A 24,422-nucleotide genomic window follows, 5' to 3' on the forward strand; every position below is an offset into this window, starting at 1 on the left:
TTGGTGTATCTGTTCTGAGGCAAGCCACTGATCCCTGTGTAAAGAAAGAAATGATTGGTAAAAGAACTCTGTGGCTTATCAAAATCCAGGAAGAGTCATTAGTTGTGCGTGGAATCGAGCATGACTTAGGAACATTTTTGCATTTTTCTGTTTAAGTAAGGGCACCTCTGAGGTTGTGACGTCATGTTGTTAATCACATTCAGTGGTAGCTTAGAGGTCTTGTTAAAATGAAATGGCGATTAAAAATTCTTTCCCCAGAACGTTTACCTTTTAAAAATTCTAGTCTTTTGGCCAAGTGAAAAAGTGTGTAGCTATCGTTTTCCCCCATGTCACTATGACATGAGTAGGTACGTTGGCCTGATAGCCTGAAACCATGTAATTATAGCTATCAGTAAAGGCATTTAAGGTACTATCAGCTTCTGTGCTTTTAGAAGGAGTTCAAGTTTATGCCTTAATTTGTTGTACAGCATTTTTTTCTTTTTTTTTTTTTTGGTTTTTCGCGGCAGGGTTTCTCTGTAGCTTTTGGAGCCTGTCCTGGAACTCGCTCTGTAGACCAGGCTGGTCTCGAACTCACAGAGATCCGCCTGCCTCTGCCTCCCGAGTGCTGGGATTAAAGGCGTGCGCCACCACCGCCCGGCCAGCATTTTTTTCTAATCACAGTATTCAGTACGTTAGAAGAATCTTAGTTTGATATATTTATTTAGACAGTCATTCTAAATTTTGGTAGGTTATATGTTTAACATGAGAAATTATTTTTGCATATAACTTTGTTCATTAACTTTAATATTAATTCTTTTTTTAGTGGTTTAACTTGAATTCTCTCCTGACGGGTCCAGAATTAATATCAGATACGTACCTCGCACTATTCTTGGCTCAGTTACAGCAAGAAGGTAAATAAATACCAAAAATTTTATCTTTGAGGGTAGCTTAAACGAAACCGAGTCATTATTTGTGTGTGTAATAGTGTGTGATCTCTGACAATAGCAGTGAGTCACCCTTACAGTGTAGGTGATCAACTCAGGGTAAAAGCTCTCTGCTTCCATTGATTAGAATGAAGAGCTTCTCTTACCTATGAAGCTCTAGCTGCTTGCCCATTTGTAATTTTCTCATTAGAACTATTTCTGGTGCATTGTCACCTGTTGAACCCTTCCAGTCGGTTGCCATAAACCCGCGAGTCTCTCTTCTCACTCTCACTGGGCCTCTCAAATTTCATAGACATATGTGAAATGTAAAAGGAAAGAAAATGATTTCTTGATCGTTCTGTACCTCTACACGGCTTATTTCTTTATACCTTGCCTACTTCCTGTTTGCCCTACTGTTTTTTCTGTAACTATTTTCATGATGAAATCTTTAAAAGTAATTTTTTTTTACTAAAATATTCACAGTGGCACTATAATCTTGCTTTAATAATGTTTAATAATGTGGTGATGGGGATTGTGAAAACCCATGGCTGTGTGCATGTGGGGTAGAACTCTGCTCTGACATGTATCCCTAGCTAGCGAACTCCAGTGCTATTGTGACGTCAGCTAACCCGTGTTTAAGCCTCTTATCTCTCATCCCTGATGCTTTCTTCACACTTCAACCCGAATTGAAATCAGGTTCAATAATTGGACTTGGTTAACTTTTCCCCCCTAAATCTACTTGACCCCTGGGTGTTCGAGTGAATGGAACCTAGGTACTTTAACTAGGTTTGAGCTGATATGGGGATGGTATGGTGATTGATGTCACCTTAGCCTCTGTTAACAAACAGTGCTTAGATTCCTTATGTCCTTAAATATGACACAGTGGAATTACATATTGGCATCTGCCTGTCTCACCCACCGCTTCTGTCAGGTTCCTCTTGTGGATCGTCACACCCTTTCCCATCTCATCTTCTTCCTTATGTGGTTTTCCATTGTTTAATCACAGTTTATGATCTGTACATGCATAATCCCAGACTTTTAGCTTTAGCTTAGACATTCCTCTGAACACCAGTCCTGTGCTTGGCATCCTCATTTGGCAGTCCAGGAAGATTTCAAGTCAGACATGTCCAAGAAGACTTTTTTCAAAATTATTTTAGTATTTTATGTGTATGAGCATTTTATTTAAATGTATGTCTATGTACCATGTGTGTGCCTGGTGCCTGTGGAGGCCTGAAGAGGGCATCAGATCCTCTGGAACTGGCTGTGAGCCTCCATGCAAGTGCTAGGAATCAAATCTGAATCCTCTGGAAAAGCAGCAAGTACTTTTAACCGCTGAACTGTCTGTCCAGCCCCAAAAGACTTGACTTCCATGGTTGTTGTTTGGTTGATTGCTTTTGCTTGCTTACCTATATGTGCTTTCTTTCAGGCTTCCATTTGAGGAAAAATCCTTCTTCTTGGACATTAGTTTCTATATGATATGTTGATAAAGCAGCCAGAGTGTTTTTTATAAAAACTTAATATATATTATAATCACACACTTACTTTACAAATTAGTGATTTTCTAACACACTGAAAATTAATTAAGAGTCTTACTGAGAACTCAAGAACAATGGCAATGGGTTTTTGATCCTACTGCACATACTGGCTTTGGGGGAGCCTAGGCAGTTTGGACGCTTACCTTACTAGACCTGGATGGAGGTGGGCGGTCCTTGGACTTCCCACAGGTCAGGGAACCCTGATTGCTCTTCGAGCAGATGAGGGAGGGTGACTTGATCGGGGGAGGGGGAGGGAAATGGGAGGCGGTGGCGGGGATGAGGCAGAAATCCTTAATAAATAAATAAATTTAAAAGAAAAGAGTCTTAAATAAAATCGAGAGTTAGTATGATGTCTGCATAAGGCAGAATATCTTCTTTTCATAGTGAGCTGACATACAGATTCTAGGGGTTTAGAAACAGGTTTATTAGCAGAAAACACATCAAGACATCTGAACTCTGAATAAGCTTGTCCTTATCAAAAGAAAATGGGTTGAACATATTCTTTTTAGTGAACAGCCCTCTCAATCTTTGTTTCATTGAAGTTCAAGAAAATCAATGGTAGAAAACATTTATTAAGTTGGACTTAGTTGTAGCTGAGAAAACCTGTCTTATTGAGTGAGTGTTTATTAAAATTTGCATTGTACCAGTGTATTGTTTCCCAAACCGTGGGGCATATTGGCACACTGACTATATTTGAGGTTCTGGCTTCCCAGCTCCTGTTTTCAGTTAGAAAATTGGCTTCCCAGCTCTGTGGATGGGGCAGGGAGCAAGGTGAAGAGCTGCCATTTCCAGCACATATTCCAGCTACTTATTTTATCCATGTTACCAGTCATTGGATATATTCACCAAAAGTGACTTCATATCTGCCATTTGAGGAAGGTTCCTTATCACTGTTTAGTAATTAGAGATACCAACACAGATGGGTGAATGATTGACAGACCCTATGGCACTGGGGAGTGGCAGAGCTAGGATTGAACAAAAGCCATTGGGTCCAGGTCCTTTTCTCTGCTTCTCCTCTACCTGCCTGCTTGTTTACTTGTAGCAAGTAGTCATGTGGTCAGACGCTGCTTCTCTGGGCCCTTGTAGACAGGACTGCTTTTGTCTCTGTGGCCACCGAGTCTGACCGATGGGAGCAGTGAGGCTCGATCCTGATCCAGGTGAGAGTCATCACATAAGTTAGGCCTTTCTGGATTTCACCTCATGTTTTTCCTCCTGTGCTCTGTTACCTTTCTGTCAACTATCATTTCAGATGAAGTTTGAACCTCCTACTAGTTGTTTTAGTTTGTTTTTGCCTCTTTTTAGGTTATTCTATATTTGTTGTTAAGGGGGATCTGCCAGACTGCGAAGCTGACCAACTTTTGCAGATGATCAAGGTCCAGCAGATGCATCGACCAAAACTTATTGGAGAAGAATTGGCGCATCTGAAAGAACAGAGGTAAATTTTGGTGCTGTTGTGTAATATATGATGTAGCATGCCCTCAGAAGAATTAAATGTCCATGCTTACACTTTTTGTGTCTGTGTGAGTGCCCACCAAGGCCAGTATTGGGATTGGATCCAGTAGAGCTAGAGTTACAGGTGATTGTGAGCTGCAGGATGTGGGTGCTGGGAGCTGAACTTGCCCTTTGGAGAGTAGGAAGTGATACTAACTATGGAGCCATCGCTCCATATACTGCATTTACTGCTTGTAGTTAATGTGTGGTCATAGACTGCCAGAGGTTAGGGTTTTGTTTTTTTCGAGACAGGGTTTCTCCGTAGCTTTTGGTTCCTGTCCTGGAACTAGCTCTTCTAGACCAGGCTGGTCTCGAACTCACAGAGATCCGCCTGCCTCTGCCTCCCGAGTGCTGGGATTAAAGGCGTGCGCCACCATCGCCCAGCTTGTTTTTTTTTTTTTTTATCTTATTTTGTGTATTTGTTTTTATGTTGCTAGGAATCAGCCTCATGTTCATATTAGGCAAATGTTCTATTCCGTTATGCCCAATCCCCTATTTTCATTTCATTTATTCATTAAATTTTGGGCATTTTTTAAAATTATATGGACATACTTTGATGGGGAACAGGGAATTCAAAACTTTGATGTGCTTATGTAATTTTACTTTATCTTAAAGTATTATTTATTTAGCAATTTTATACATGAATATAATTATTTTTATTATGTTCATCACTCATTACCCTCTCCTAACCCCTTCCTGTCCCCTTTGAATCTCTTTACCTTTCCAGCATGTCCCCTTCCTGTTCTCTTTTGGTTTATTTTATTGCTCACTGAGTGTAACTAGTGTTGCTTTCATGGATGACCCTATACCACTATACTACTGTGGTATAGTAATTTTTCTTAAGTGTCTATACTCCCTTTACCTTAACAGTGATAAATACCATGGAGCTCTTTAGTTAGGGGTGGGGTGGGGGGCCTCATGAGTGCTCCCCTATCCATGCAGGAATGTTGATCGCTTGAACTTTGTGAAGGTTTTGTGCTGGTAACCATCGCTGCTATGTATGAGTATAGTAGCCATGTCACAGTCAGAAGACAACATTTCTCAGCATCCCTTCCTAATCTCCTGCTGTTAACATTCTTTCTGCCCCTGCTCTGAAGTTCCTTGAGGGTTGATAAGGAGATCCTCTTTAAGTCTGAGCACTTAATAGTCACTTCTTCTCAAGCACTTTGAAGGCTTCTGAGTCTTTGCCGTAGCTGCTATCTACTACCCAACCCTCCCCCAAAACGGTTTTTTCTGATCAAGAACAAATCTGTAGGTCTAAATGTATTTGGAAGGGTGTTTGACCTGTCCATTTAGTAAAACAATAGTAGTTTTGCCCCCACCTAGGGCCTATGACCTCAGCTGTATGGCCTATGGGCTTTTGACAGGTTTATGGTACCAGGCATGAATTACTTTCTGAGGTGTGACCCTCAGATCCCATAAAAAAATGGTTGGACCAGGCATGGTGGTACATGTCTTTAATACCAGCACTCGGGAGGCAGACACAAGTGGAGTTCTCTGAGTTTGAGACCAGCCAGGTCTATATATTGAGTTCTAGGACGGCCAGAGTCACCTACATAGTGAGATCGTGTCTCAAAATAAAATAAAGTGGATGAGGAAGAAAAAAAGTGGTTGGTTTCCCTCCAAAATAGTCATGTCATCTTGTCTGGCAATATATTACAGCATAGCATGACAGGGCCTACGACTGGTAATGGTTTTTCTCTTCCAGCAGCCTCCATAGCACCTTCCAGCATTATGAAAGCTGGTCAGCAAAGTGGAAGCTTCCAGCTCAGTTCCTGCTTGATTTCTCTGTTATGTAACCAAAGTGTGTTATGTCTCCACCAATTAGATCTTACTATTTACCTCTATTAATCTATAGACCTAAATATGTTTATAAGGCAGTTTGATATGCCCACATATTGTTGGAGGATCCTCTGTATTGATTTAATTTTTTGAAATAAGATCTCTCCAGGTAGTGGTGACTCAGGCCTTTAATCTCAGCATTCGGGAGGCAGAGGCAAGTGGATCTCCTGAGTTTGAGGCCAACCTGGTCAACAAAACAAGTTCCAGGACAGCTAAGGCTGTAACACAGAGAAACCCTGTCTTGAAAAACAAAACAGAACAAAACAAAGCAAAACAAACAAAAAATGGAAAGAGCAAAAAAGAAATAAGATCTTAAGTAGCTCTGGCTGGCTAGGATTAAAAATGTGTGTGCCGCCATGCTCTTTTATTTGTGATGCAGGAGGTCAAATCCAGGGGTTTTGTGTATCCTAGGCAAATATTCTACCTCCTGTGCTACATCTCTTGAATATACCTCCCCCATCCGAAAATGAGTTGTTACAATTATTAATTATTATTACTATTATTATTTGTAGTGCTTGTGCTCAAATCCTAAGTTTCATGCATACACTCGCACTCTACCATTGAACATCATCCGGGTCATGGCCATCCCATCCCCCCCCATTTCTAATGGCAGGTGTCATTAAGTTGCCAGTTGTCAACTTTGACATCCTTTTGTCTTCACCTCACAAGTAGCTGAAAAACAAGCATAAGGGCATAAGCAAGGCTGTGTTTTAGTGAAGTTTATGGAATGAGCATATATGAATTACTTAAATATCTTGGCTTAGATTCATATTACAACTCAGTTGTTCTGTTAGTGAACTTTATTTTCTAGAGTGTGTTTTTTTTTTTTTGTCTAAAATCTTTAGTTTGTAAGTGCCTTTAATTTTATCTAAAATTGAAGACTATGGACTGGAGAGATGGCTCAGTGGCTAAGAGCACTGGCTGCTTTTCCAGATGTCTTAGGTTTGATCCTCAGGTCTCACCTGGTAACTCACAACTTTCTATAACTCTAGTCTCAGGGTATCCAACACCCTCTTCTGGCCTCCTCAGGCACTGCACATAATGTGCAAGATAAACATGCAAGCAAAATACACATACACATAAAATTTTTTTAATGAAAAATAAAATCGAGGAGCAGGCTATAATTTCTATATATGCATTTGTTGCTTAGTGTTCTTAAAGCAGATCTGGAACGAGTCCTAGAGGCGGCTGACGGGGCTGGGGTGTTGGATGAAGATGAGGATGATTTGCAGAGGGCTCTCGCGATAAGTCGCCAGGAAATCGACATGGAGGATGAAGAAGCTGATCTCCGCAGGGCCATTCAGCTCAGTATGCAAGGTATGAGCATTTGGGGTGTACTTCAGTCATCTTTGGAGAACTGGTTCAAGTTGTTCTTAGCTTTTCAGAAAATTATTGTGCTTTTGGAAGTTCTTTAAGAGTTCCTGCAAAAGCAATAGTTCTAGAATTTCAGTATTTCTTTTAGATTTCCCTGATCTTGAATCACTTTTATAGCTTATATTAGGATTGTTATTTGTTGTGTTTAATACAGCTGTAATTTTACTTCTGGTTATGTTATTTGATTACAATATTGAACTGATACAACAACTAAATGAATTAATCTTCCTTTGCTAAGCCAGCTGTCTTAACAAATGCATGCCAGTGGACAACCCTTACTTCCCGGCTGGACAACTTAGTACTTAAGCCCTCTTTTGAGGGATATACCTTTTTCACTGATGTAAGTCTGTCAGTGGAGGAGAGATGATAAACCCCTTGGGAATGTTGGCAGAGCAAAGTGTTGACACACAAAGCAAGTTTACTGAAAGCATTTTCTTTTAATTTAATTTATATGAAGCTACTTCTACTTTTAATGAGGTTTTTCATCATCTGAATTCTTTAAACATCTTAGTGCATTGAGGATCCGTTAATAAAGTTATTACTGTTACTCTAGACTCCTCACCTCCAGGCCTACCTCTGCATATTCCATGGAGCGTGGAGTTCCATGTTTTATTAGCATGGGCCTGCTGGGTTCTTGCAGTAATGCACAGAAAACCATCTTGCCATTGTCACAGTTTATATGCAATCTGTGTTTGGTACAGTTACTAGTGAGAACTTAGAAACAAGTTGTTGAGAACAGAGTAAGGGTGTGTCATGGTCGTCCTCGCGGGCTGCTTTGAGGAATACCATGCCGGGCTGCTTTGAGGAATACCATGCCGTTGAAGGTGGAGATGCAGTCCGGGGAAGTTTAAAGGGCACACAAATGTGGTCTTCAAGGCCTCTCATACCGGGTGGAGTGTGGACTTGTATTCTCACATCTGCATTGCAGATGGCATCATCCACGGTTGCAGTAACACATTAGGTTTTCCCTGAGACTTCCATAGCCTTCTTTCATTTTCAGAACAGTAGTTGGATGTTCTTAAGAAGAAAACTTTTGGGTTGGAGAGATGGCTCAGAGGTTAAGAGTATTAATTGCTCTTCCAGAGGTCCTGAGTTCAATTCCCAGCAGCCACATAGTAGCTCATAATCATCTATAATGAAATCTGGTGCCTTTTTCAGGAAGAACAAATATACTGCTACTTGAACAGGTATATAAAATGATTGGCTTTTTTTAGGTAGTTCCAGAAATATGTCTCAAGATAGTCCACAGACGTCAAGTACCAATCTTACTTCAGAAGAGCTGCGGAAGAGGAGAGAAGCCTACTTTGAAAAGTAAAGTAGTTAGTACAGATTAAAGTTACATTATTTAATACTTGCTTATTTTGTCTGTTTCTAAGTTACTGTTTACTGACTGAACCTATGAATGTGTGTGTGTGTGTGTGTGTGTGTGTGTGTGTGTGTATAAAGTTTTGCAGCAAATAAAGTGTGAAGTATTTAACAGTTTTAGAGAAAAACCTTTGCCCAATCTTGGATAAATTTACATGGCCTTAGATAAAGGGAACCTTGTGGGATTTTGCTTATCAGAAGGAAAATGGACTTAGGACAGGAAAGAGTTACTGCATATTGATCTATTGGCCCTGCTAATCCTCCCATCAGTTAACAGGGAAACAGCATTTGAGGGAGGGGGGGTATCTTCCCAAGTACAGACAGTAGGTGCTTTGTAGTCCTGCTGGTTGTCACTTTAGGAGGCCCAAGACCCATTAGCACCAGGAGCATAGAAACCATCAATCGGAACCATAAACTCCCCAAACCACATGGTATACTCAGTTTGTAAGTACTAAAAAGAAATGTTTATACTTTTTTGTTTTTTGGGTTTTTTTTTGTTGTTGTTGTTTTGTTTTTTGAGACAGGATTTCACTGTGACTTTGGAGTTTGTCCTGGAACTAACTCTTGTAGACCAGGCTGGCCTCGAAGTCACAGAGATCCTCCTGCCTCTGCCTCATGAGTGCTGGGATTAAAGGCATGGGCCACCACTGCTTGGCTATTTACTTTTATAATGTCTTTCTTTCTAGTAATTGCTGTTCACAAAACTTTTATTTTTTGGATAGAGTTTTCTTATGTGGTCTAGCTGGCCTTAAACTCCTGGCTGTCTTTCTACTTCAGCTTCCCTTGTGCTAGGATTACAGATATATGTCATCATTTTTAGCTTTTTTATTATTTTTAAACCGAACTCGACATTAAAAGTGATAAATAATATGATCAATAATTATGATCAATAATAGATAATTGAACCCTCTGATCTCAGATCAGAAAGATAAGGCCAGAGATGGACTCTACAGATATATATCTCGTCTCATCAATCTGGGAAGCATTTGTTTTCACATTTTAAGTTCTTTGAATGTCTGGGACGCAATTTGGTGGAGAGTGCTCACCCAGCCTGTGTAAGGCATGGGCTTCACCCCAGCACAACAGCAGCGGCCACACATCAATCAGCGCCTCTGAACTTGAGCAGCCACATCTTAGACTCATAGTTGGCCAATTAGTGGTATAAAGTTTGGACCATTTTGCCTCTGCTGGTATTGTGAAGATAATGTTTACCCTTTTCTGTTTTCTGTTTTTTTAAGTCACAACTCAGAAGTATATGAAGGAAAGTTCTGAACAGCTGACATCCTCTTAATGTGAGATATTTCTAGTCTTTATTCAGTGACTGATTCATAGATTTAATTATATTTACATTTTAAAATAGTACTTATTAGTGCTTTTCATGTCCTTTTGAATTTTAGCATTAACTATTACTTTTTAAATTATGGTAAGCTTTAGACTTATGTATAATACACCCATCTAAATATAAATATAATTAATTACTCAGTTGGTAAGTATCAACACATGACCCAGGTATTATGCCTCTGACTCCCATTTTTTCCCTTCTCCCACAGGCTTGGACTTATAACAAGTCATAGTCATCATGCCATTGCAGTTTTAGTATGTGCCTCCAAAATATTTGGAATTGTTTATTTTCTGTAAGGTTGCTTTGTTTTTGTTTCTGTGTTAGTTTTTGATTGGTCTCACTTACTGCCTGGGTTAGTCCTAAGCTCCCACTCATCCTGAATCTCATTGCCCAGTGGTGGATTGCCAGTCTGCATACCACATCTGGATTGTCTGTTTTCCCCTAATAAATGCTGTTTTCACAAAATAATATTGGTAGTCAACAATTTTATATAAATTTTAGTTTTAAAAATTATTTAAAGCTACTTAAGTAGGCAAAATTAGTATTCTAGAAATTTATTTTTAAAAAATGTTCCCACTATACCTTTCTTCAATACATGATGTTAGTGACTGCATATATTCCCCTCTCGTCATATGTATATTCTCTTTCTGTGTGTGTGTGTGTGTGTGTGTGTGTGTGAGAGAGAGAGAGAGAGAGAGAGAGAGAGAGAGAGAGAGAGAGAGAGAGAGAGAGAGAAAGTGTGTGTGTGTGTGTACACTATGTATGGCATACAGGTCATTTGGCAGGAGTTGGTACCTCTTCCTCCACTGTGTGGGTCCTGTGATTTAAACTCAGGTTGTCAGGCTTAGCACTAAGAGTCTTTACTTGCTAAGCCTTGTTACCAACCCTTTTCTTTTATTTAGACATTTTGTTAACTTCCTTGAAATAAAAATTTGAAACTTCCAGTAGGTTTGAACTTTGAGTAGCAGTAGAGGTAATTCAGTAACATCCCGTGATGAATATTAAGCCATAGTACTCACAACTTAAAAACCATAACTAGTGCTTTTGAGATGATAAAGATTTTGGTCAACCTTGCACCTTTTTAAAAAGCATTTTTGGTATGAGCATGCCTCTTTCTAGTGGTTGTTTGTGTGTTGAAGTTGTTTCTAGCTTTAGTCTTTTATCCTCTGTTGAGAACTTAAAGACAGCCAGGCACTGTTCTAGTTAGTCACGTAGCACTGAGATGAATTAAGGGTTAACTTTGTGATGTTTATTTTTAACATCGACTGGCGTTTAAAAGTGCTAGTTTACTAAAGTTTAAGAACGGTGCCAAGGGCCTGAGGATGGCTCATTGCTTAAACGTGCATGCTGCACTTGCCATTACTCATACCCTTGGTTGCTTAGCTGGAATAGTTCACTGTCTCTCTGGATTATTCTGTTCTTGGCCTTCTTTCCTTCTCCAGTTACTCACAGTTCATCCCTGTCTGTTACTATTGAGTGTTAAAAGCCTCATACTTAATATAGATATCAGATAAAACACATTATAGGATTTCTGTTTTTGTGTAAAAAAATACTACTAAAAATAGCCTATTATGAATTCATAGTTTATGAGTAAGGGTCAGTAAGTAATATCTCCTTGGCATGACATTTTTTCTAGCAATGATCTGCATATCTGTTTATCAGTCATAAAGCCCCAAGCCAGAGTCCGTACCAGCACCATTAATGCCTGCTGTTGGGAGCACAGAATTAAGTGGTGGGTCTGAAGGCTATCAGCTGTTATGTGTTCTACAGATAGTTGTTAACATCATTAATGTCTTTATGTATAGCTTTGAATGCTATAGTCTGCCTGTTACAAGAAATAGTGTTTCCCAGTAGGACAGATACAAACATTCATAGCCAAGGAGTGTCATGATGTTTTGATTGCTTAATACTTATGCAGTTACTTTAATGGCTTGACTTAGTTTATCAGACAGTTCAGTTTAAGAAACAAAAATGGAGCTGGAAGGTGGTGGCACACTCAGGAGGCAGAGGCAGGTGGATTTGTGCGTTCGAGGCCAGCCTGATTTACAAGCGTTAGTTCCAGGACAGGCTCCAAAGCTACAGAGAAACTCTGTCTTGATTAAAACAACAACAACAAAACAAAATAAAACTAGAAGTGGCTTTAATCCCTGCCCTCGGGAGGCAGAGGCAGTCGGATCTCTGAGTTCAAGCCCCCCTGGTCTATAAAGCGGGTTCCAGGATAGAATTGTTACACAGAGAGATTTTTTTTCTCTAAAAACCAAAAAAGAAAGAGAAACAGGTAAGAGTACTTAAATAAAACACTAATTAATAGTGAAATTAGAGGCTTATAGTGTTAGGGAGTTCTGAGCCAGGCTTCTGAAGTGTAGAGCAGTTTGTGGGAAGGGCTGTGACCGCTCCTGACTAGAATGACAGGGATCAGATAACCCCACGACACATGACTGACATCAAGATTCAGAGGACTATATACTCTGTTCTCACTCTGAGGGCACCTACCCATACATAATCTAAAACATTTTTATGTTTTAGATATAAATATATTAAATTAGAAAAAAACCATTTTCTTCAATTTTATTTTATATGTGTGGGTATTTTACCTGCATGTATATATGTGTACCATGTGCATGCAGTGCCTTCGGAGTCCAGAAGAGAGTATTAGAACCCCTGAACCTGGGGCTGGGGTTACAGACAGTTGTGAACTGCCTTGTAGATGCTAGGAATTGAACCCAAGTCGTCTGAAGAGCAGCCAGTGATTTCAACTGCTGAATCATCTCTCTAGCCCCTAACTAAATCTTTTTCTTTTTGGGTTTTGAATTTTTTTTTTTTTGAGGAATGGTTTCTTTTTGTAGCCCTGGCTGTCTTAGAACTCACTATGTAGACCAGGCTGACCCCAAACTCACAGAGGCTTGCCTTTGCCTTTTGGAGTGCTGGGTTTAAAGGTGTGCACCATCACATGTAACTCCCTAACCACATCTTAAAACAAACAAAAAAATAAACAGATAGAACTGTGATCCTGGAATCAGGAAGCCATATTGTAGTTGTCAAGACTTTCTGGTCTCACTGAAACAGCCATGAGATATAGGAGTTAGGGCTGAAATCTCCTTGCCTTTGCTTATCAGGAAAATAGCTGTGCCTCATTGACTCATTTCTGCCCTTTGTAGCTCATGTGACTACTTACTCTGTGACCAGAAACCAGGCTTTTTCTGCAGCCTCTGTAGACTGATGCATGGTGGGTAGGGCCCTGAGGACCTTGTTCCATAGCTGCATCCTCAGTACTTCCCGAGTGGTCGTTTCAAGGGTGGCAGCTGATTGTCTTCCCATTTTACATAATTTAAAATTATAATAACTCCATGAATATGTACAATAAATATGTCAGTTATATGAAAAATTAAGTAGATTAAGTTTTCCCTCTATCAGACTTAGATTCTTAAGTGGAGAAAGACGAGGGCATGGGGGAGCCTGCATGATGTTCCAGGATCCCCAGAGCTCAGGCCGTGCTCCAGACTGGCCATGTGTGAAGGAAGACACACAACAGCAGAAGGCCAACAGAGAGAAGATGGAGTTCTACTTACCCAGTTGTCTTGTTGCTCACTTATAAAGCTCAGAACTGAGAAGGACAAGCTGGGTGTGGTGTTGCCTGAGGTACTTTGGCCAGCAGATCTAGAGTTCAAGGTCATCCTAAGCTAGCAACCTGACCAGAAGCCTTTTTCAAAATTGAGAGGAACACTAGAAAAAATCATGCAGTGTATAATTGAATTTTGGCCCTTTTAAAATCAGACACAGCTTTGTAATTTGACTTCTTAATCTCAATCATTTTTAGATTTTCCTTGTTTTTGTTTTTTTCTTTGTAGTTTTTCGTGTATGTTTCTTACTTATCAAACAGTAGAACTAGTGTGCAGAGCTCCTTGGAACTCCCATGTCCTTTCCCCAGATTGTTGACAGATCAGAAGTGTCTGGGAGTAACAGATTCTTTCTTGTTGCAGCTTAGTATTTCAGCATACATATTCTAAATACAAGGATATACTCCTGCATGTTTGTTTTGTTTTTGAGATAGGGATATATAACACCCAGCCTGGTATTGAAATCCTGGGCTTGGGTGACCTTTTCCCTTGGCCTCCTGAGCAACTTACATTACAGGCACAAGTCACCACAGTCTTTTTTTTTTTTTTTTTTTTTTTACCACAGTCTTTTTTGAGAGATTGATTAGTCAGTATTCTTTTGCGGTGAAGAGACAACATGATCACGACAATTCTTAAAAAGGAGGCATTTAATTGGTGCTGGCTTACTTTCAGAGGTTCGTCTATTACCATCATGATGGGGAGCATGGTAGCATGTAAGCAGTCATGGTATTGGAGAAGTAGCTGAGAGTTCTACATCTGAATCCACAGGCAGAAAGTGAGAGGCTGGCCTGGCATGGGCATTTGAAACCTCAGAGCCCACTGCCCAGTGGTATACTTTATCCAGTAAGGCCATATCTATATGAGCCTATGGGGGCCATTCATATTCAAACTACCACATTTTACTCCCTGGCTCCCATAAGCTAGTAGCTACGTCATAATAATAAGTCTTTCAGTCTTATGACTGCTTCAAAAAGTATCTTCTGAGATTCATGCAATCTCTTAACTGTAAGATTTGTAAAATCAAAATCAAGTCGCAGATCACATACTTCCAATATACAGCAGCATTGCTGTCATCATACAACTGCTTCTATTTCTTTAATTCATCAAGTATGTGATGTAGCTGCTGTGTGAGGGACACAGTCTCAGGTACTGGGGACACAGCTAAGCATCATAAGGTTGTGCTCTGGTTAGCTTGCAGCCCAAACACAAGCATCAAGGTGGCAGTATGTTTATACTGAGAATGCAAGTGAAATAGTGAGAAGGCCAGGAGAAGGCTTGAAGAGGGATGGCCAGGACAGCCCTCAAGGAGACACGTGCTAAATTCAGACTTGGAAGACTAGAGGGAGCCAGGCAGGAAAGAGCATATTAAATTGAGATAGTTTGTCTTCAGTGACTCCTAATAATATTAAAGATGCATAAACCTTATTCATTTGCATATGAATAAATACTAATGAGCCTTATGCAGAAAATGAAAATACCTGTGTGTCTGATAACTCAAATATGCAGGGTTTTTAGAATAAAAATTTTGAAACTTTTATACTTGTAATTGTCAAATTAATTCTCATGTTCTGAGTGTTCAGGCCAGTGCCATTTTGATTTATGGAACAGCCTACATGAATAGGTAGTCTCATGGAATATTTATTTCTTGGGTATTGTTTTAACAGATAATCACTTTTGAATATTTCAGGCAACAACAGCATCAACATCAGCAGGAGATAGACCAACCTAGGCAGCTTTCTTACCCTTGTGAAAGACCGACCACAAGTTCAGGAGGACTTGGGAACAACCAAGGTATGAATTACTCTGAGTATCCACCATGATTGTTACTCAAATGCTTTACTTGACATCCAAGGTTCATGTCATTTTTACTTTATATTTTCTTCCTTCTTTAATTGTATTGAAACTCTTAAGTGGATTTGTAATCTACTGAGTTCCTCTGAAGGAAGAGGTAGACAGACTAAAACACTTGGTAAATGTCTGTCTGTCTGTCTGTGTGTCTGTCTAACAATTTCACTATGTGGCTAAAGCTAGTGTGGAACATTATGTGTTGTCTACTCTGGCAGCAGCCATGCCCTGGTTGGTTTTTGAATCACACACATATTACTTGAAGTTCACAGCACATTGTTTAAAAATCCTCCAGAGATGATAAATATTAGTAAGTGGAAAATAAATTCCTTTCCCCACCTAATAATGGAAAACATGCTTTAGTGTAATCTAGATAGTAACTGGAATTTGGGGTTACTTACGAGGCCTTGATTTAATGGTCTTAACTTGAGCCAAGTCTTGGTAAAAGTTGAATGGAAAAGAAACTCTGTGAGAGGACTTCACAGAGAATCTATGCAGAACTCTCAGAATTGTACTGTTAATAAATTGTTAAAGGATTGTTGATATGTCTTCCCCTAGAGGGCACATTATAAAGACTCCTGTCTCCAGCTGCAATGGGTACCTGCAGTTGATGTACATATACCCCCACACAGACACCTTTCAAGGCTCACAAAACACAGACTTGAGTAAGATTTGCAGTTTGACAATGCCCAAGTACCCCCAGGGTTCAGCTGAAAACCACTGTCATACCAGAACCATAAAAGGAGGAGCTACATAGACAATTTAATCCTTTTTTTTTTTTGAGGTGGAGTCTCACTAGCTAGTTCAGACTAGCCTCAAATTCACTATTGTCCTACTTCTGAGTGCTGAGATTATAGTCATACTCTGCTACACCTTGATTCCACATACACATTTGAGAGCAGAAACATACTGAAAACCAGAAAGCTACGATCTGAAGAAGTTTAATGAACTTCAAATTAGTATAAACCCAAAGAAATACATACCAAGACTCATGGACTTCTGAAAACTGAAGACGCTATCCCAGATTAGTGAGAAATAACCTTCCCACAGCAGTTTGAGACAAAGGCTTCCTTATGAATGAAGGAGCGGATCGTGTGTTTTAAAATGCTGAAAGAAAATTTTAACCCAGGATTACATATGCAGTAATTAACATACTCTTTGGAATTGGGAAAAGTGTCCAATAGTCCTTAAAGAATAAAGAAAGGGAGACCAACGTGATGGCACCTGGGAGGTGAGTTCCAGGACAGCCGGCACTACACAGAGAAACCCTGTCTCAAAAAGCAAAACAAAAAGCTAAAGAGTAGAGTGGCCTAGGAAGATGAGCTATCATCAGAGCCAGGACTAGCCATCAGTTACAGAGACCCACAACTGCACAATGTGCAGAGAATGAGAGGCCTTGGAGTACCAGCGCTAAATGGGATGTCTCCATCAAATTCTGCCCCTTAGGGCCCAGAGAACTTTGAGGAGGGGTGGCAGAAAGATGGTGAGAACCGGTGGGGATGGAAGATACCAGGAAATTACTGCCTTCCAGATACAACAGAACTGACACGCAAACAAACTCAGAGAGATGGTGGCAGCATGCACAGGGTCTCCACAAGTACAAGCTTTGTGAGGTCTCAGCACTGAGATGGGGAAGTGAATGTGATTTCCCATCCCTAACTCAGAAACTGTCTCCAATGGACACCATTCACAGAAGAAAGGCTAGTTTTCTCCATTAGAGTCTCATTGGGTACACCAGTCACATTCAAGAGCAGGCCATTCAAAACAAGCTAAATGCTCTTTTGAAGAAGTTTTGTCTCTTAAAACTTTGGCTTTTTTTTTTAAACTTTACTAGTCTTTTGCTTCTGTATTACGGTTTCTGATTTTGTGTTTTTATGGGTTTTATGTGTGCATGTTTGTCTCTGCATGTGTATGTATGTCTAGTGTGCTTTTGTGTGTGTGTTTCCTTTGTTCTGTGAAGTTTTTTGTTTGTTTGCTTGTTTTTCTTTTCTTTTTCTTTTGGTTTTTTGAGACCGGGTTTCTCTGTAGCTTTGGAGCCTATCCTGGAACTTGCTCTTGTAGACCAGACGGGCCTTGTACTCACAGATCCGCCTGCCTCCCGAGTGCTGGGATTAAAGGCAAGCACCACCACTGCCTAGCTTTGTTCTTGTATTTATTTATTTAAAATTTCCACCTCCTCCCATCCCCTTTCCCCCATCCCCTTCCCCCTCGCTCTCCAGTCCTAAGAGAAGTCAGGGTGTCCTGCCTTGTGGAAGTCCAAGGCCCCCCCCATCCATCCTAGGAAGGTGTGCATCCAAACAGACTAGGCTCCAAAAAGCCAGTACATGTAGTAGAATCAAAATCCATTGTCATTATCATTGGCTTCTCAGTCCGCCCTCATTGTCAGCCACATTCAGAGAGTCCGGTTTGATCACATGCTCTTTCAGACCCAGTCCAGCTGGCCTTGGTGAGCTCCCATTAGATCAGTCCCACCATCTCTGTAGGTGGACACACCCCTTGCGGTCCTGACTTCCTTGCTCATGTTCTCCCTCCTTCTGCTCTTCATCTGGGCTTTGGGAGCTCAGTCCAGTGCTCCAATGTGGGTCTCTCTCTCTCTATCTCCATCCCTCGCCAGATGAAGGTTCTATGGTGATATGCAAGATATTCATCAGTGTGTCTATAGGAGAAGGCCAGTTCAAGCACCCTCTCTGCTGCCCACGGACCTGATTGGGGAAATCCCCTTGGACACCTGGGAACCCCTCTAGAGCCAAGACTCTAGCCAACCCTAAAATGGCTCTTTTAGTTAAGATATCTTTTTCCCTGCTCCCATATCCACCCTTTCTCCATCTCAATTATCCCATTCCCTCAATCTCTCCCCAATCCTCCCCTTCTCCCTTTTCTCTCCCCATCTCCTCTTCTCCCCACCCAGTCCCATCCCCCTGCTCCCAACTTTTGCCTGGAGATCTTGTCTACTTCCAGTATCCAGGAGTATTAACTATATGTATTTCTTTGAGTTCACCTTCTTATTTAGCTTCTCTAGGATCACGAACTATAGCCTCAATAGCCTTTGTTTATGGCTAGAATCCACTTATGATTGAGTACATACCATATTCCTCTTTTTGGGTCTGGGCTATCTCACTCAGTAAAGTGTTTTCTATTTCCATCCATTTGCATGCAAAATTCAAGATGTCATTGTTTTTTACCGCTGAGTAGAACTCTGAAGTGTATATGTGCCATACCTTCTTTATCCATTCCTCTATTGAGAGCAACAATGAATAAATGGGACCTCCTGAAACCGAGAAGTAATGCAAAGGACACTGTCATTAAGACAAAAAGACAACCTACTGAATAGGAGAAGATTTTCACCAACTCTGCATCAGACAAAGGTCTGATCTCCAAAATATATAAAGAACTCAAGAAACTAGACATTAAAACTCTAATTAACCCAATTAAAAAAATGGGGTACTGAACTGAACAGAGAATTCTCAACAGAAGATGTTCAAATGGCCAGAAGACTCTTAAGGTCATGCTCAACCTCCTTAGCGATCAGGGAAATGCAAATCAAAACAACTTTGCGATACCATCTTACACCTGTTAGAATGGCTAAAATCAAAAACACCAATGATAGCCTTTGCTGGAGAGGTTGTGGAGTAAGGGGAACACTCATCCATTGCTGGTAAAAATGCAAACTTGTGCAACCACTTTGGAAATCAGTGTGGCGGTTTCTCAGGAAACTGGGAGTCAATGTACCTCAGGATCCAGCAATTCCACTCTTGGGAATATATCCAAGAGATGCCCAATCATACTACAAAAGCATTTGTTCAACTATGTTCTTGTTTTGTTTTTTAAATTTTCCTGTTTCTTTTCTTGAGAGAGAGAGAGAGAGAAGGCATGAAGTTGGGTAGATGGGAGGTGGGGAGGATCTCTGAGGAGGTAAGGGAGGAGAAACCACAGACTATATTGTATAAAAAAGAATCTGTTTTCAATTAAACTAAAGAAAGTTCTCAAAACAGAAAAGAAATGATGATGTTGAGGCAAGGACGGGAAGAGTGGATGTTATTAAATGCACTTCCCTCCTTTTGAGGGTGAGCTCTTTCTGTTGCATTTTAACTGGGAATAGCGACTTTAAGTAAGTACCTGAATATACACCAGGATACCTTTAATCCTGGCACTCCAGAGGCAGAACCAGGTGGATTTCTTTGAGTTCAAGGCTGCCCTAGTCTACACAGTGAGTTCCAGGCCAGCCAGGGCTATATACTAAGACCCTGTTTCAAGAAAACAAACAAGCTGAATACATAATTCATATGACCCAACAGTTATACTCATAGGTATGTATGCCATAGATTTAAAAATGTATGTTCCCACAAAAGTATATATACAAATATTCATAGCTATTTTATTGATTTCAATCAAAATTTGGAGATAGCCAGTGTGCCATACATTCTGTGCATACATGGTTAAACAGTCTGTAGTGCTTCATGCCATAGAGTGCTACTTTCAGGATTAAAAAGAAGCACTCTTGATGCATGCAGCATCTGGGCTGCACCTCAGGACCATTATGCCAGGCTGAAGACAGTCTGGAAAGGTTTCACACTGAGGTGCCTTTTGTGTAGCATTCTAAAACTCCCAGATGTATTCAGATAGAGAACAAGATACTGTGGGCAGCAATATAGACAAGATGGTGGAAAGTTGGGCATGAATAGAAAGTAATGCAGGAGGGAGAGATTTGTGGTGCTTTATAGTTTTATCGGGTTCTTGTAGTACCTAGAATCAAACCTGGGGCTTGGTGCATGCTAGGCAAGGATTATACACGAGTGCCTCAACTTAGACAGTTTAAGGATTACCCTAAACAGAATGCTGGGGAATGAAGTATAATAGACACAGAAAAGCTGGGATTAGGTAGGCCATGTACTCTGATGTAGATGCACCACCAGCAGCCTGGAAACTCAGTGCCTTCATTAAGTATAGCACAAAAGAGGAGGAGGCATGTGCATACGTGTCAGGGTGGGATGGGGTGGTTTAGTTAGCTAATGTTGATTAGGTGGTCTCTGTAGGGGATCAGTCCCAGGTTGCAGTCATCTAAAAGGAATTGCATTGATAGTTTCTACTCACACTGGTTTTAGCTAGTGATTAGCCATTCATCATTAACATCCCTGCTAGGACCAGGAGAAGGCTTTAATGTTTGTCTTGGACCAGAAGAACATTCCTCTGAGCCTAACCCAGGGAAGGCTTTGCCATTCCCATGTGTCTGAAACATTAGGGTTCCTGATACGGTTGTGTTTGTATCAATAATACACATTCACACAGGATGTCATCCTTTCCCCACAACTTAGTCATGCCCCGGCCCTCCAGTCTTGGTAGTGGTGGTGATGGTGGTAGGAGTTTGCATGTGTGATAAAATGCCATATTAGGCATTTAACCAAACAAAACAAATAACCAACAAATGGAAAAGATATTTTAAAGTTACGTAGAACCACCAACATTGTGCTATTGTGTTTCAGTTTGAGCTTTAGTTATAGAAGATGTAACTGTTGGGAGAAATTGAGCTGACAAGTCCACAGGGCAACTTCCTATGAATTTAATTGTTTACAAATAAAAAGGTTTTCTAAAAAGTCTGATTTGTTAATAAACACAAATTTCAAATGTGTTATGGTAAATGAAAAGTTCTACATTCAGAAGGCTACATATACCATATGAGACCATGATTTGCCAGACAGGCTGAACTTGTAAACAGACATCTGGCTGGACTTTGGATTGTTGTAAACAGACATCTGGCTGGACTTTGGATTGGTCACAAAGTTACTGGACAAGGAGGAGCAATAGGTATATGTCGTATGGTATTTTGTTCTCTATCCATTTGTGGATTTTAAAGTGCCACTCAAATAGCATGTGAATTACAAAGTCAATAAAAGGAAACTAGGGCCAGCAAGAAGGTTTAGCAGGGAAAGATGCTTGCTGCTAAACCTGACTACCTGGGTCCAGTCATCAGAACCCACTTGCTGGAAGGAAGGCACTCGTCCTTCTGTCCTGACCTCTACACAGGTCATGCATGACACCATGCCTGCAGATTTATGAAGTTAATTCTTAAAAAAAAAGAAAAAAAAGAAAAATTAGTATTCAAGTAGAAATGTATTTCCTAAGCGTTTGCTCTTTTTTTCTTCATTTTGGCTGAGTTTCATGTAGCTCCGACTGGATTCAAATGTTATATAGTCAAAGACAACCTTGAACTTGTGATTCTCCTGCCTCTTTGTTGAGTACTAGGATGAGAGGAGTATGTCTCCATGCCTTTTATGCCATGCTACGGATTGAACCCAGGGCCTTGTTCATGCTGCGTAAGCACTCTCCCAATTAGCTACACCTCTAATTCAAAAGTTTGCCTTTTAGTGATTGAGAATCCTCCAGCAGTGTTTCTGAGAACTCTGTTTTCTTCCCAGCAGGTGATGATGCGAGAGAAGAAGACATGCTTCAGGCAGCTGTGACCATGTCTTTAGAAACTGCTAAAGATAATTTGAAAGCTGAAAGAAAAAAATAATACCTTTAAAATCATTTTGCTACTCTTGCTTTCTAACATTGTCTGTGTGATTACAGTGTAAAGTCCATTTTGGCAGCTGGTCCCTGGAAGAGATGCGACCCTTCGGCGGTTTACAAGCAAATGATAGAAAGCCAGAAACGTCATAGGACTGAGTACTGATCAGACACTAGCCAAAGAGCAGTCAGCAGCTAAAGAAATTTAAGGTAGTTTTCTAAATGTCCCTTTTTGTTTTTCAAGTGTGCAATATCTAACTGAAATTAGGGAGTTTTTCTTGGCTCTTTGTGGACCAACTAATTAGCTCTTGCATTGGACTTGATCTTGAATTTTGTTTTTATTTCTCTCAGCATTGGAAGTGGCTTGGCTCACTTGAACTTCTGTTTCATATTAGGCCAACTTTCTATGGAAATGTCTCTTGTCTGTCTTGTTACAGAAAGCTAACGCTGTCATCGTGTGTGTGTGTGTGTGTGTGTGTGTGTGTGTGTGTGTAGGGCACGCGGATGCTTCCTTGGGGTATTCTGGTTTTGGTTGTTTCCCCACAACTCAACATGGCAGTCTGTCCTGAGCTTTGTCTTTTGAAGGCCTCTCACTTCAGTGTGTTTTTATACTCTGAAGTCAGAACTGCTCGAGTATTGAGTCTAGATGAGCTGGGTTTTGTGTGAGCATGTGCTTTCTGGATGCTTTGTGAAAGTTTTCAGTTTTGTCCTGGCTGACATCTGGAGTCCTTCCTGCACCTGCACCTTCACCTTCACCTGCACCTGCACCTGCACCTGCACCATATTTCCTTTCTTTTTTGGTTGAGGAAAGGAGAAGCATAGAGTGCAAGCACATTTCCTTCTTATTTAGAAGTGACGCCATGAATGGACTGCAGGAGAAACTTGGCCTTCAGTGTTGGTGGCAGCTTTGTTTTAGTTTTTTCTTTTGTGACAGTAGCTTTGTGTTTATTTACAATAAGTCCTGGAATATAGATGCCAGCCTCATTTTTTAAAAAGTATAATATAGCCTGCGAGAATGGTGGTCTAGAATTGAACGTGATCTACTAATGAAAATATATAAATGTACTGTGGGTTGACCCTTCCAATCATGTTTAAATTGTCAAGAATTACAGATGTCACAGTGGTCCTGTCTGTAGATTTAAAAAGGCCTTAGTTTTGATAAACATTCTTTAATTGAGATGCTCAGAGTCTTTCTGGGTCACTACATTGGTATGATTTGGGTAAAAATTAATTTGGGTGAAAATGTGTCTCATGGGTGTTATGGATCCTGGTATCTGCCCTCCCTCTCTCCCTCCCTCCTTCCCTCCCTCCCTCCCTCCCTCCCTCCCTCCCTCCCTCCCTCCCTCCCTCCCTCCCTTCCTCCCTCCCTTCCTCTCTATCTTCTTTGGAGCATTGACTTGTACATAAGTAAAATCCAAGAAGAAATTTTAGCCAACAGCTTAGGAAGGTGAAGAAAGATGTGTTGCTCTACTGGTGTGTGTTCTGCACACGTTTTATCAGGGAAAGTTTTTTGATATAGGATTTATTGTTGTCTAACTGCAAAAAAATACAAATATTTTTATTTGTGATAATGAAATAGTTTCCTCTTGGATAGGACAGATTGTTTTATTTGGCTGTGCTGGGGATTGAACCCAGGGCCTCATGTGTGTTGGGCAGGCACTCTACCTCTGAGCTATAGCCCCAGTTCCAAAAACGAGTGGGTTTTTTTTCTTAGTTGTTTTGTGCCAAGTAAAGTTTCTTTGGAGTTCATTTTATGAAAAATTAGTCAGTCTTATTTTAAAATCTTTGAAGTTCTCTTTTAGTAATTACAGAGGTTCAGAAGAATTGTGCAACTTGAGGGTGTTGGAATGAAAACCTTTCTTACGGTTCACAGTAAGTGTTAAACTGAGTATGTACCAGTCACATTGTCTGAACATTGGCCTTTCCTTTTTTCTCTGAAAAATCACAGTGAACTTTCTATACAGTTAGGTTGTTGGGCAACCTGGTTAAAAAAAAAGTGAGAAAGCCAATATGCATTTCAGTTTTAACTTAAGAGTTTATAAAATACTCATATAACATCCTAGTTAATTAAATCACTTATGAAATACATCATGTTGATATTTTATTGGAGACATTTTAAAGAGAAACTGAGCATACACTGAATTTCTTTTGAGTGTATTTTTTTTTTTTTAGTTTGTTATGAATTGTATTTGGCAAAGCAAATCCAAATCACCCTTGAACTGCCATTTCTTTTGGATTGACCTAGGCTTACCTGAATCTTTAGATTTAATTATTAATGAGTAGCCAATATGAAAAATGCCAATGCTTATTATAACTACAGTATACAAAAGTTCATGAAGCTCTGCACATACACCAGGAGCTGCTTTTTGCTGGACATCACTGAAGGACAGTCGGGGGCAAGGGAGTCCACCATCACAGTTGCGTTACGGACTTGACTTGACATTCTGTTTTTACCAATTGGGAGCGCCTGATGTTTCATTTTTAAACTACTGGTATCATTTTTTTTTCTAATGTGTAGCTTGTACCGACAGATCAAATATGTACAGTTGTAATTCTAGTGTCACAAGCAACTGTGAGAACACTTTGGAAAGACAGCCATGGTAAT

The 24,422-nt window shown here is 40.2% G+C and overlaps 1 protein-coding gene across 8 annotated transcripts in view; it reads left to right on the plus strand.

Annotated features, from left to right (window-relative positions):
* Atxn3 (ataxin 3) overlaps positions 1 to 22,994 on the plus strand; it is a 36,604-nt gene extending 13,610 nt beyond the window's left edge. For 4 of the 8 annotated variants that reach the window (XM_075948815.1, XM_075948809.1, XM_075948814.1 and 1 more), the window contains 6 exons: positions 803 to 890; positions 3,740 to 3,872; positions 6,921 to 7,087; positions 8,359 to 8,455; positions 15,156 to 15,259; positions 21,730 to 22,994. In XM_075948815.1, the coding sequence (XP_075804930.1) occupies positions 803 to 890; positions 3,740 to 3,872; positions 6,921 to 7,087; positions 8,359 to 8,455; positions 15,156 to 15,259; positions 21,730 to 21,824 (684 nt within the window). In that variant the 3' untranslated portion in view covers positions 21,825 to 22,994. Of the gene's footprint in view, positions 1 to 802; positions 891 to 3,739; positions 3,873 to 6,920; positions 7,088 to 8,358; positions 8,464 to 15,155; positions 15,260 to 21,726 lie in introns of those variants that run through there. The other 4 variants (XM_075948812.1, XM_075948810.1, XM_075948808.1 and 1 more) reach the window with 3 other exon arrangements.
* Positions 22,995 to 24,422: the final 1,428 nt, after the last annotated feature.

Source organism: Microtus pennsylvanicus, chromosome 14 (assembly GCF_037038515.1).
Source record: "Microtus pennsylvanicus isolate mMicPen1 chromosome 14, mMicPen1.hap1, whole genome shotgun sequence".
Taxonomy (NCBI): Eukaryota; Metazoa; Chordata; class Mammalia; order Rodentia; family Cricetidae; genus Microtus; species Microtus pennsylvanicus.